The sequence below is a fragment of the Emys orbicularis genome, chromosome 17 (assembly GCF_028017835.1).
Source record: "Emys orbicularis isolate rEmyOrb1 chromosome 17, rEmyOrb1.hap1, whole genome shotgun sequence".
Lineage (NCBI taxonomy): Eukaryota > Metazoa > Chordata > Testudines > Emydidae > Emys > Emys orbicularis.
The window spans coordinates 12,849,087-12,863,237 of NC_088699.1; the positions used below are offsets into that span (position 1 = coordinate 12,849,087).

Consider the following 14,151-nt stretch of genomic DNA (forward strand, 5'->3'; position numbering starts at 1 on the left):
GATGTACAACAGGTCCAATCCTTAAGCACTTCTCTAGTCCAGTGGTTTTCAAACTTTTTTTTTTCTGGCGACCCAGTTAAAGAAAATTGTTGATGCCCACAACCCAATGGAGATGGGGATGAGGAGTTTGGGATGTGGGAGGGGCTCAGGGCTGGGGCAGAGGGTTGGGGTGCAGGGGTGGGGCCAGGAATGAGGGGTTCAGGGTGTGGGAGGGGGCTCTGGGCTGGGGCAGGGGTTTGGGGTGCAGGATGGGGTCAGGGCTCTGGGCTGGGGGGTGAGGGCTCTGGGATGGGGCCGGGGATGAGGGGTTTGGGTTGCAGGAGCGGGCTCCAGGTTTGGGGGGCTCAGGGCTGGGACAGGGGGTTGGGGCACAGGGTTGGGGTGCGGGCTTACCTCCGGTGGCTCCCTGTGAGCGGCGCAGCGGGGGTGCTAAGGCAGGCTTCCTGCCTGTCCTGGCACCACGGACTGTGGTGTGCCCCAGCAGCAGGTCCGGCTCCTAGGTGGAAGCGCGCAAGCGGCTCCGCGCAGCTCTCGCCTGCAGGCACCACCACCCCTAGCCCCCATTGGCCGGTTCCTAGCCAATGGGAATGTGGAGCCGGTGCTTGGGGCGGGGGCAGCACATGGAGCCCTGTGGCCCCACAACCCATGAGCCAGACCTGCTGCTGGCTGCTTCCGGGGCGCAGCGCGGTGTCAGAACTGGTAGGGACTAGCCTGCCTTAGCCAGGCAGCACCGCCAACGGGACTTTTAATGGCCCAGTCGGTGGTGCTGACAAGAGCGGTCACGACCCAGTGCCTTCCATTCCGTGACCCAGTTCTGGGTCATGACCCGCAGTTTGAAAACCACTGATCTAGTTTATAAGAAAATCTCCATTATCTTCACCAAGAGATTTCCCTAAGGACTGAGTGAAGTCTGACAACGCATTTTGGGAGTTAGTTGTAGCAACTGGGCTTGTTGGACCTTTGTGGAAGCATGAAATGAGTTGAGGTGAGCCTGTGAAGAGTGAGCAAATCTTCCTAGGGTGATGCCTTTGGAAGATTGCAACAAATGAAACTGCCCCATAAAACAATCGTGGCTCAACTCAGTCCGGTCCAGTCACTTGATCTCCAGATCACCCTACAGATCGCTCTGCAGGAGGCAATGATGCTGACACTTGCCCATGGTCAAGCTCTTTAAAAGCTCTCCACTGTTCCCAGCCAAAGGCCCTTTAAATAGGGTTAGTACTCACACATGCACTGATCCAGAGCCTCAGTTACCTCAGAACAGTTTTGTGCTTCTCCACTGACTTAAACTACCTTCCCTAGCCCCTGCATAATCTATTGGGCATCAGGTGATCCTTGTGACTGACATGGGGGCCCTGATGGGGTGGGAAAGGTGTCCGTTGTCTGACTGCGACCTCCAGGTGGCAGGGGCTGTACCTGGCCCTCTGTTCTTTGTACTGTAATAAACAATTTGTCTGGGTATCGTGTTTCGGGCAGAGTTTCTGCTCAACTCTGTGGGGTTTCCCTGTGCCAAGCTACTGAGAAAGCACTTGTATCTGCTCTTGCAAGTTTATGACCTTGGAATGACAGCATAACAGCCTTATCCTCAGAGCCATACCACTGTCCTGCGGGGGGGTGCCCAGGGACTCCCCCTTCTGGAGATCACTAAATCACCCCTGACAGGGAGGAATTCTATTGTTGCTCATAAAAAGGCTCCTGAAGAGAGGGCTTCATTTTGCCTTTGGAGCACGCCAAGGGGCGCACACAGTTTCCTTAGGCAAGGATTCCTCTGGACGGCTCTCCCAACTTCTTTCCTCATTCATACAACCCCCTTTGACCCAAGGGGCCTGATTCAATGGAGTTATGCCAATTGATACCCTCTGGGGACCTGGCCCCACATGCATAAAGACCAATGATTTTGTTTTAAAACCATTTAAGGACGGGAACCAGCAGAGATAAAAACAATCTCGAGATGAGCTTCTGTTCAGAGAGACATCGGAGAGTAACATCACCAGATTTCAAACAGGGTGTTGCGGAGCCAGGACCTTTGCACTCTCCTTGATCTGGCCTTGCCAGTTGATTCTGTTAAAGGGAGTGAAATCTCTGATCAGGCCTCGTTCCCAAACGGGCCAAGTCTATCAAATATTCTGTTCAAAACAAGTGGAGAGGGGTGCTGAGATTATTTTAAATGCCTGGATTAGTCCGTCCTGTGCACGGGTGCTCCCCGGTTGGGGGTAGGTGCCCCTGCCTCCCAAGCACCCTGCAATGCCCAGCCACCCCCAAGGGGGCGCCCCAGCACAGGTTCCCGCTCCCAGCAGTGCTTACCTGGCTCTTGCCGGTCATGGATAAGGTGGCATGGCTGGAGAACCTGGCCAGCCTTGCGCCAGCCCCTGGAGAGTTGGGCCCCCCGGCTGCCCCGCACTCCGCAGCCCAGCTGTCTGGCAGCCCCGCCGACCTGCTGAGGGCTTCCACCTGCCTGGCCAAGCGCTCCACCTGCGCTCGCAGCCGCTGGTTCTCCTGCTGTAGCTCAGCGACGGTGCGGGCCAGCGGGCTGGCGAGGCGCAGCACCTCGTCCACCTGCCGGTCCACCCCTTGCTTGAAGACCTGGATGTCCACATGGATCTCCCGCACGGCGCCCCGCAGCGTGTCCTCGTAGCGCCCCAGCGCCTCGCACACGCTCTGCGCGTCCTGGCTGCTGAGGTCCGCGATGTCACTGGCCACCGTGTCCATGTTGGGGGGCCGGGGACTCTTGCCGGGCTCCGGGCAAACTCCCAGCCAGTGAAGCTGGGGGCTGCGAACGCAGGACACCCCACTCCAAAGCCGGAGGGTCCTGGCACCGGTCCCTGAGATCTCCCTGACACAGTTTAGGAAGGCAGCAAGCCAGTCCCTGGTATCAAAAAGGTTGAGAAACACTGGGCTAAGGAAAGCCCCCAGTCCCTGCTGCAGGGCAACCTCCTGCCCGGGGCACTCGCACGCTCACTTCCCCGGGCTCCAGCTGGCTCTGTGCATTGTCCAGGCTCTGGGGGTGCCCTAGGGCAGGCGAGGCAGCTCCAGCCCGGCAGCTCTGCCCAGAAAAGCAAAGGAGCGAGAGCGAAGCTGGCTGAGCAGCGGGGCTGGCTGTGTGTGTCTCTCTCCGGCTCCTCCAAGGAGGCGATGCAATTTCAGGAGGGGACAGTGCAAAGGGGTGGAGAGGGGGGCTGGCTTGTTCACAGCTGCCAGAGGGCTGCTTGGCTCTGTCAACAGCTCTCGCAGGGGGACACAGGCGCTGGAGGAGCTGTGCAACTGCAGGGGAGATGCTCTGGGGTGGGAGGAGGGGAAGGGACAAGGGGGGAGAGAGGCAGGCTGGGTGGGGAGGGAGGATCAGAAGGGAAAAGCTATGGGTGGGGCGGGAGCTGTGGGAGGAGGTGGCTAGGAATGAGTGGGAGCCAGGGGAGAGGACTGAGCAGGGGGTTGCATATCTGGTCTTTCCTGTGTTGCTTGGATGCTGCTGCCAAAGTAAACATTCCTTATCGCTCCCTGGGGGAGCCCGGAGGGAAAGGGAGAGGGGACTGGATTCTGGGAGAGTAAAGACACACACACTCTCCCACACAACTTGTACACGGGTATGTACGCAGTGCTCACCTAGACCTGCTCCCACCCAGACACAGCTGCACACGCGCTCCCCTCGCCACACGCCTACCAGTACACAGCCAGGGAGAGTCTTGGTGGGGCAGGCCACGCAGGGGTTTCCCAGAGATCCTGGGCTCTGGCAGAGGTAGGGGTGATCTACAGAGACACACACACTTCTCTATGTTTGCATTTATTTATGGTATTGACTCATTACCGAAGCTGGCCTTAACCTTCAACCCCCACTGATTTCTCTTTCCTCCTTGATTTGTGTTAACACCCCCTTTCCCTCTCCCTTCTCTCCCATTTGTGGGAAGAAGGGGCCCAGTTCGCAGCTCTGAATCAACCCTACAAGCAAATGCCAACAGCCTATGAGACAATAGATGCTTTCTTGCCATAGGAAGGGGTCAGCACTCAACAGTTGTCCCCTGACTGGCAGCAGCAGCTCTAAGACTGTGGAGTCCAGAATGAGCTGCAAACTCGGTGAAATACTGCCTCAATGTATGCCCAAGCGTGTAAATCAGGGCAGATCTGGGGCTATGCTGGGCCAACTTATTTCCTGGGGTGACTCCTGCAAAGCCACTCCAGTTAGGAGCCAGCTTTAAAAATGGGCTCATTACAACATTGCCATCTGTCAGGCTTAAGATTCTTTTTGTTTTTCTCTAAGCCCCCAGCTGCAGGAATTAGGATATTAGCTGGGACATCAGCTTTCATTTATTTAAAGTAAGTTTCTAGCCCTCGTGGTTGCAGAGAAAAGCTTGACAGTGTGACCGCTATATGCTCCAAATCAAAAGGAGGTAAATTAAAAGAATCCCCCATTCATTTTTAAAATCTCATGATTTTTTAGCCAGTTCTTGGGATTTTTTGAGGCGGGGGGGAGTTGGTCAGAATCTTTTTTTCTCATTGAAAATTTGGACTTTCAGTAAAAATAAAAAATACATTTCTTTCAGCCAAAACCGGAAAATAATTTTGGAGGTATTGGGTTATCCAACAAAAAGTAAACAAAAAAGGAAAGAAAACACCTTTTATGAAAAATTTCATTTAGTTGAAAGCTCAATTTTCAGTCAAAAAAAAAAAAGTTTTGATCGAAATTTTTCAACAAGCCCTAAGCAGCACATATCTGCTCCAAGAAAATCCACTTATTTTGGTGTGTCTGGACCCTGACAAGTAAAGAATAATTACATCATAATGTTATTTATAAAACCACTTCTCTCCTTGTTCATGCATGTGGAACATTGCACAATACAGTAAATACAGCAATATGGAGGAAGGGCCTTCCCGATTTTGGAAGAAATCAAAATCCAGTCTCAAAGTCTCCTCTCTCTCTCTCAGGATGAGGGACACTTGCTGTTTGTTTCAGACATTTAAAATCATGTCCGGCCCTTTTTTTGTTTTTGTTTGAAATCTCCCTCTTCCAAGTCATCACAGCTGGATGCAGCCCTGGGAATGTAGCAGCCGCCACAAACAATGAAAAAACCATCATGAAACAGATAATATAAAAAACAAACACAAGAACAAAAAAAAAAAAATAAACCAAGGGGCAGCATTACCAGGGGGAAGAAGACCGACACACTCTGTCCAAAAACTTCAAGGCTGTCTAAGGGATTTAGATGCCCGAATCCCATTAGGAACATTGTGTCCAAATCCCCTAGGCAGCTTGGAAAATCCTCTCTCAATCTGAGTTTTATTCTTTCTGCCTGTGCCTCTTTTTTTAAGTCAATGCCTGAAAATAAGATTTTTTTAAAAAATCTAATAATGTAGGTCGTCTTTTCGTGCCTGAGACAAAGCCCCCAAAGTCCATGGGAGTGAATCCACACACTCTTGTCCTTAGTTATTTGTGCTCTATCTCTTAGGATCAAGCCAAACAGAGGCCTAGAGCAAACAATGCCCAAGAGCAGCAGTACCATGCCATCTCATTAGAACAAAAACCACTTGGCTTGTTTCTTCTCTCCAAATGAGACACTTCTGGAAATCTGTCCAGTACAATGAAATCAACTTTTTTTCCCTGCCAGCATCAGACAGGTTTTCATCTACACTGGGCTTTTAACCAGGTTTTGGAACCATGGTGAAATACAGTTCCAGACGAAATGGTTTCTAGCATGGTTTGGCTGATCAGCGTGGTTGGGGGCCAAACCATTTTAAAAGTGTGAGCTGTATTTAGAACTGGGCTTCTAATGAGAGTGTGGAAATTACTTTGCCCCATCCACGTTGGCCAAGCAAACCATACTCAAAATGGTTTAGTCAGAATTGTCTCTCCAGCCTTATGAAAAATACTGTGCTGATCCCAAACACCGCAGTTTACATGACCACAGTGATTTGGATTGTTTGGACTATTACTGTAAAATGTTGGTGTATTTTCTGTAAGGATTTTGCAGCATTTCTAAATCACCTAGCACTATAGTATCCAGGCATTAGTGTGATTCCAATACATGGTTTAAATACCCAGTGTAGCTGGAGATTTGGGCCTGGTCTGGGTCAAAGAGAGGTTCTGCTCTGAAAAGTGACTCTGCAAATGGCATTGTGGACCTTATTGCATCTCAGTGGGTTCCAGATCAAATGTGTTCAGCTTTCAGCTTACACATGAAAAGATCTGTTTTTAATAACTGCCAGCCTGGGCTCTGAGAATCAAGTCGTTCCATCTTGCACATCTTCAGTGGTGACAAAGGCCTGGCAAACCCAATTTGCCTTCACTGGCATCTGGCCAAACCCACTGCCTTCAGTGGTCTCGCGAAGGAGTTCCTGACTGGAACCCAGGGCCCAGTTCCATCCCTGCTGCATAAAGTGGAATGTTACTAGTCTTTGTTTCTGGTAGCGCCCATGATGTGCTAGCGCTGTACAACCCTGCATCTGCACCTGGAAAGCGTACACAAAAATGGATTGGAATCTGCATCTCAACACTCCGTGGGACCAGGACCTCGATTTCTTTCTGTCGCTTCAGATTGTAATGCTAATCGTGTGATAATATTGCCTGCAAAACTGCTTCTGTGCACTCCAAGAACCAGTGCATCAATGTTAAGGGGACTTATTCACATGCATGTGAAATTTTTAATTCAATTTTAATATTTTGGCAACTGTGGGGCACCTTTAGGGAGCCTGAAGTTTTCTTAGAACCCAATCCTGTAAGCCTTAGTCAGATGACTCACCTTATTCATGCAAGTAACATGCATGCAAACAATCCCATTGCAAATAGATCTGCTCCCATAAGGATTATTTTTCTGAGCATTGCAGGTTGCCTGAGCTTTTCCCTAATGTTTGACAGGAGAGTTCATCAGATTTAAATATATTTCCCCCCGATAATCTCTTTCATCAATAGATCCATATTGTATTTCAACTACTATTGTACCTTCAGAGCTGGACTATCATTTTTAAGTATAGAATGTAAACACTTCCACAAAGTTCGTAAGAATCCTGCTTAGATCCTTTAAAAAAAAAAAATCTGTCTCATTTGATTGGGAGACAGGAAAGAACACTATATTACCTAATCTAGTAAATGTTCCAACAGTTATTTCATGTTAAAGCTTAATGCCAAATTTTTTGTGTGTGCATGTGTTTTTGTAACAACCTATATAGCTATTTTGGCACATCTATGCTGACCCATTGCCATATTTTTTTTCCAGTGTTTGGAATCTTTGATATCAACAGTGCTAGCGTACAACAATGTTAGACAAAAATAGCTTTATTTGCAGCAATGAAGCTTTAAACATTTCTCCTTGAGGTTTGAGAGTGAAAATCTGGCACATCTCCCCAGCCATGAGATCATCCAAATTAAACTTAATCCAATCAATTAACTCCTACCCCTGTACATGCCGTCAGTAAATGTAAATCCAAATGCTATCAATTGACTTACATTCTTGGGTTATTTGCTAGCATGTATAGAGTATGATAAAATAACCTTTTATTCAATCAGCCGTGTAACATAGAGCTAAAACAAATATTAAGTCAGTGGTAGCTGGCAAGGAGAAATTCTGCAGTGATTCAGATGTTCCCTTTAACATTGAAATTTGAGTTTGGGATCTGTGGAAAGAAAAAAAGTTGATTGTTATGGGTTCTGTGTGCTCACTCTTTAGTTCCAGTTTTCATAATATTTGGCTATTGTATTTGGCATTTTGGATACATATTTGATGAGGGCATAATTTGGTCAATAAGCATTCATAGTGTACCTTGCAATGTGCAGGGCAGGGTCAGCTGGGGGAAGATATACATGAGGCAGAATACAATGCCCAGGCACAACAAAGTAGTTTTGGGGGGCGGGGGGGATTTCAGACACCGGTCGATCCTTGTGTTTCTGGGCCTGGTCCTCAGCAGCATGTGTAAACTGATACAGTATAGATCCATCCAATCCAGTGGCCAATTACTCTGAGCATTATTGGAGTACACGTTGGACTTGATTCTGGCCTGATGCTTGTTTTATACCAGCCTAAATCCTGTGATTTCAACAGAGATATTCCTAATTTACTCTGGTGTAAGGGAGAGGAGAATCAGGCCTTTTCTTTTAAGGTAGCTTAATCTGATGCCCCCTACATGAGTTATTCCTGCTCAGGGGCTGGGAAACTCTGCAGGGTGGAACTTGCTCTCTGTTCTCCTCTCGGAAGGGCAGGGTGGGGGAACGGAAAAAACTCAGCGGCTGCGACTACTGGTTTGTTTTTATTGTGAACGAGGCAGCACAACAAAGGGTTAAAAAGGAGGCTCCCAGCCTTTGTCACAGATCTCCACGGGCTGCCGGTCTGTTTTCTTTCACAAGATTTACGTCAGTGTGTGCAGTGACATCATGCTCCTTATCTCCCTTGGAACAGGCCGCAGCGCCACGGCGGGCCTTCCTCCGCTCCTTCCTTTTCATCTCCGGAGTCAGCCTTTGCTGCTGTAGCCCCAGCATCTCTTCTGAGTAGGGTGACCAGATGTCCCGATTCCATAGGGACAGTCCCGATATTCGGGGATTTTTCTTATAGAGATGCCTATTACCCCCCACACTCTGTCCTGATTTTTCATACTTGCTCTCTGGTCACCCTACTTCTGAGCAACCCTAGCAGTCGTGAGACTGCGTAAGGCCCTGATTCTGTAAGGGGCTCCAAGCAGGCAGACGCCAGCACACCCGTAGGGAGCTGCTTGCCGGATCAGGATCTAGATTTGTACCAAAAGTGCATATACAGTAGTAACTGGCTTGGATTGGGGAGGGTGGGGAGGAAGGGGAGATGTTTACTTGTCAGTTATATCCACCCAGTTAAAAGAGGTTGCATGACTTTAACGCAGGACATAATTTTGCCACAATTCTCTATCACAGTCTGGGCCAGATTCTGCACAGAGCTACAGTAGTGTCATTAACTCCGGAGTGACTCCCTTGACTTGCTCCAGGTTACTGCTGAGAAGAGAATGTGGTCCTTGTCTCGTGTTACTAAGGTACTACACCTGTTTCTGGCCATGACTATTGTAACTCAAGGCTAGTTGGGTTTAAAGTAGAAAGTAGGGACGATCTGAAGTTGGTGGAGTTGCACTCTCTTACACCAATGGTCAGGTTAGCCCCGAGGGCCTGACTAGCCCACTCTCACACCGGTGTAAGTCAGGAGTAACTCCATGAAGTCAATGGCATTACAGTAGCATCAAACTGACATCAGAGAAGAATCAGGCCCCAAGAATCTAACAGAGAAGTATAATGTGCTGTCTTGAGCACAGGACTCTGGGTTAGAACAAAGCCCGTCTCTGCTGCCCTGTTGCTCTGGGATCTTGGGAAAGTCATTTGAACCCCGTGCCTCAGTTTCCCCCTTTTAAACTGAGGTTAATTATACTGACTTGGCATTTAGTGGTATTGGGGGAATTCATTAGTTAGTGGGCCAGATCCTCAGCTGATTTAAGTGGGCTCCACTGAAGTCAAGGAAGCTACACTGATGCACCAGCGGAGGCTCTGACCCAGGAAGAGTCACTTGGTTTGAGGCATTGCATTATCCAGCCCTGTAGGGGTTTAAGTACCCTTGACATTGGTTCTATAAGTGAGCACAGTACTGGAAGGATGACAGGTTATTTTGCAATTAGTTCACAAAGGCATCTTTTGTTGCTCCCAATATTGTTCAAATCTTAACGTGATACATCTGGTCAATGTAATATAATCCAGCTACTCCATTAATTTCTTAAAACCCAAATATAGACTCATTTTTTAAAATAGTTTGACAGGGAGGGAGGGAGAGAGGAAGGAAGGGGTAGGGCTCTCCTCATAATGGCATTACCATCTGTACTGAAGGATTCTTATGCAGCATTGTCTTGTCCTCTAACCTCCATGTTTTTGCAAAACTTCCACATCAGCACAATTGGTTTCCCCCACAAAATCCCAGAAAAGGAGATTTGTAGGTCCATAATGATTTGAAGACAATATTTATAACGAGTGGAAAGAGGCTTAGACAATGAGTAGCCCAAGTTCCAGTCTCCTGTCCAGTCTCCTAGAAAACCCCAAATTTTGAGCTGAATATCAGGTCCAGTCTATACACAGTTTTGGTACTGATATAACTAAGTTTAGGAGTGCGGGGTTTTTATTACTGAATTTTACCAATGTAGTTAAATTGCTATCATCCCTAGTGGAGATGCAGTTATGTCACTATAAAGGTGCCTTCTACGGAGATAGTTTATTCCCTTTCCCATCTAGGAATGAGCTATATCTTTATACAGGGATAGCTGGGTCCACACTAGGGAGGGATTGTACCACTTTACTACACCGGTGGACAGTTAAAGCAGGACAGTTCATGAAAGTTTTGATTCAAGATAGCTAAAACCAAGAATTCAGGGAGGTTCTGATTGTTTTCTCCCAAAATAATCATGCTGAGCTTTAGTCTCATTTACTAGAGTCTAAGGCCACTTTACGCTGCTCTAGTGTGCTGCAGTGTAAAGAGGCCTTCAAGAGTATGTCTTCCCTGCAGAGTTTGGGCCCCAGGGCTAGCTTAACCCAGATGTGAGTAGCCACACTGCAAAGCCCTACCCAAGTTACTGGGACCTTAGTGGTGTTGTGTTCACTCATGTGTTTCCCTAAGGCTTCTGGGGGCACGTCTGTCCCTTGGTTCTTCGCACTGCAGTAAGCTGAGCTGCTCTATGATTCTGTCTCAGTGAGCTTTGGGAGAGCTTGTCTGTCTTTCTGGGCATGTGGGGGAATTGTGGGAAGGCGTTGGAGGACTGACTGTCAGCAGGGCTGGCGCAACCCATTAGGTGACCTAGGCGGTCGCCTAGGGCGCTACAATTTGGGGGGCGGCGACCGCGGCGGTATTTCGGCGGCGGGACCTTCCGCCGCCTCTGTGGGGGGCGTCATTTTGGGGCGGGACCTTCCGCCGCCTAGGGCGGCAGAAAAGCTGGCGGCGTTCCTGACTGTCAGGACTTCTGTGATTTAATCTATATCTTCATTGCAAAGTGGGAGGGTTACCAGCCCAAGGGAGAGCAGAACCCAGACTCTAAACCAACCAGCAGGGCCAGCTAGCCAGGGTTAAAAGCACCACTTAGGTGAGAGGGTTTTGTGTGCAAATGGGAGAGTGGGGTTAGGGGCAAATAAGAGCCTGCATTAACTCTGCAGTGAAGACGTACCCAACCCGAGTGTAATTGTACTTACTGATCTCCTTACTACCATAGTAATGTAAAGTGACGTCAGCGTAAAGGAGAATCCGGTCTACTGAGCATGATGGCCTGAACCCAGGCTGGGAAGCTGAGTTCTAAGACTGACTCCGACGACATCTGTCACCTTGGGTGAGTCACTTGTCTTCTCTGTGTCAGCTTTCCCATAGCTAAATGTGGATAATGCCACCTGCCTACCAGGTGATGTTCAGGGATGTTGCAAAGACAGAGGGACTGATCGTGCTCATGTGAAGAAATAGGTGTGTCGACACTGATCTCAAAATCAGGTTCTAATTGACTGTTTGCAAAGCACTTTGACTGACGCCCCAGTCTTTGGTCCCTTACGCATGTGAGTAGTCCTTACACGGGTACATGAGGTCTGAGTAAATAATTATTCCTGTACGTGCTGCAGGATTGGGTCAGAAAAGTGCCTGATCTAAAACTCAGCAAAGTCAATCCAAACACTCCCGTCAATTTCAGTGGGCTTTGGAGCAGGCCCGGGAATGAGACATGGCGACGATAATGTCACTGCTGCCCTAACAACAGAAGCGGTGCCAGGCTATGCACACAGGAGATGGTATTTACAGTAGGTTGCCATGTACATAGAAAGTTTAAAGTTAGTTTGTCCCGCAGACAGACACATTCCACGAAGCCCCTGCAGCAAGCTATCCTCTAAATAGAATATGTACAACAGGCCACGCTGCAGTTGCCTTAATCCAGAAATGCTCGGCAGCCCTGTGAAATCTTCAGCCTTGTAAAATATATAAATATGTGATTTATGCCTCTGGTCCCATACTGGGAATTAGACTTGCAGGCTCTTTTCCCTCCCTCTTTCTTACAAAAAAACCAACAAGAGACAACAGTTGATACAGATGGGGAGCACAAGGAAACAATAAGACATTAATATTGGTCAGTGGTCTAAGTGCACTAATTAATTAGTAAGTTGTATCATGCTGGAGCATGATTGTGAGGAGTCAGATGAGCTGATGTGATGCTGACTATGATTATTGGTCAGTATAGCCCAGGGCAAATTATGTTCAATATTACATTAGCTAATCATGACTAAGCCTACTCTACCCTGACTGGTGAGCTAACTCGATTCTTCAGGATGGTGTTTGAACAGGATACTGGTTTATAAAAACTCCCATTGGTTTCAGTGGGGTAGGATTGGACCCAATAGCAACTGAGAGTGCTCACTTTGCAGGTCAGATCACTGATCAGAGACAGCAGCAGGGGATATGTACATTCTCCCATTCCGGTGCCACCTGAGAGATGTGGTTTTCTCCAAACACTCAATATTCCTTATGCCCAGCTCTTCCAATTATTTCCAGTGCAAATAGAGCTACTTCCTTTTGGATCTGATTTGGTGGAATGTCCTGAATTCCTGCCAGCTGTGAAGATAGATATCTGCGTTGGCAGTTATCCTCTGCATTTCGGAGTGTCTTCAGATAGCTAAGAACACAGTCTGTTTCACAATTCCTGCAACGTGTATAGTACACGAGGTCAAAATGCTCCTCTTCAGAAATCAGCCCCTACTATGAGTCACCCAACCCTGCCACTGTATAATTCAATCATGTTGGGATGCACTAAAGGGCAAAGGATAATGCTGTCACATCAGACATTTGAAACTAGAATGGACAAAGCACTAGAAAACAGACTGAAGGAAACTATCCTGCCCTGACACAGAGATGGGACTAAAAAATCTCTTAACTAAAAGGTCTTCAGTAGCATCTATGATTCTGCAGTTCATCATGCAAATCCCTTCTCTGGCTTCTTTTTGAGACCCTCTGTTTTTGCTTTCAAGACTGTGTCCAGTTTAGTACGCCTCTTACATCTCTCCACTCTCATTTCTTACACAAGTATCCAGGCCCACACTGTCCACTGTTCTACGCTGATGCATTCTTCTTGCCCTCTGTGGAAGGCTTGAAAGTGTTTGCGGCTTACCCGACAATAACCTTTATTTATTATATCTGGGTGGTTCGCCAACCTCTGCAGGCAATTAGGAGGTCTGGCAGCTCATGGGGAAAACATGTTACCCCACAGGAAATGTTGAGCATTTCTGTGCTCTATGCTCATTTATTAGCATGTCAAACAGGAGATATGACCATTTGCAAAACTCTAAAGCAGAGTGAGCTTGAAATGGTGTAGGATGTGACTGTTGGGCTTTTAACTTTTCTCTTTTGTCTTCCAACCTGTTCCTTCTCTAAGGCCTGATTTTCACTTGAAAGTTAGCTATAACCATGTCAGGTACGGGCATAATTTCTTACCAAAATAGTTATGTCGGTAAAAGCCCCAGTGTGGATGCAGTTATACCAGCTTAAAGATGCCTTTTGCTGATGTAGTTGTTCTCCTTCCCCCTTGGGAATAGCTGTGCTGGTATAAAGCACCTCCTTTATACCGATATAACTGCAGCCACGCTAGGCGGCGCTGCACGATACTGGTATAATTAAAGCGGTACAGCTTTCCCGCGTAGCCAAGGCATGATTTCTCGTGCACAGTATTGTTAGTGGAACATGCTGTACGTGTTCGGTGGGTAGAGGACGCCCATCTCCAGAGCTGTCTGTCAGGCACCTTTCACCAGCACTAAATGCACTACAAAACAAGAAAGAAGCCTCCTATTTGGTAGAAACATAGAAATGTAGGGCTGGAAGGGACCTTGAGAGAGCATCTAATCCAGCCTCGGTACTGAGGCAGGACCTAGTAAGCCAAGACCATAATGAACGTCTTTGGAAACCCCCCAGAGTTTTCACCATCTGTTACTTACAGCAGATATGTCTGGTTCAAAGGGGTTTTGTACAAACAAATGTGCCACCTAACACACAAGCTCATCTAACTACAGAATCAGAGAGGGGCCTGAACCGAAGCCTCATTTCTGAACTTCCAAACTTTGGGGTATTCAATTTCAGGGTTTGGATCTGCTTGTGGTGGGTTGGGCCCAAACGAACTAATATCTCCACGGCTCAGTTTGGTTTCCTGAATGACCCCAGA

The 14,151-nt window shown here is 47.9% G+C and overlaps 1 protein-coding gene across 1 annotated transcript in view; it reads right to left on the reverse strand.

Moving 5' to 3' along the window:
* Positions 1–2,709, reverse strand: part of SMTNL2 (smoothelin like 2) — a 46,681-nt gene extending 43,972 nt beyond the window's left edge. Inside the window, exon 1 of the mRNA XM_065418188.1 lies at positions 2,305–2,709. Within this exon, the coding sequence (XP_065274260.1) occupies positions 2,305–2,709 (405 nt within the window). The remainder of the gene's footprint in view (positions 1–2,304) is intronic.
* Positions 2,710–14,151: the final 11,442 nt, after the last annotated feature.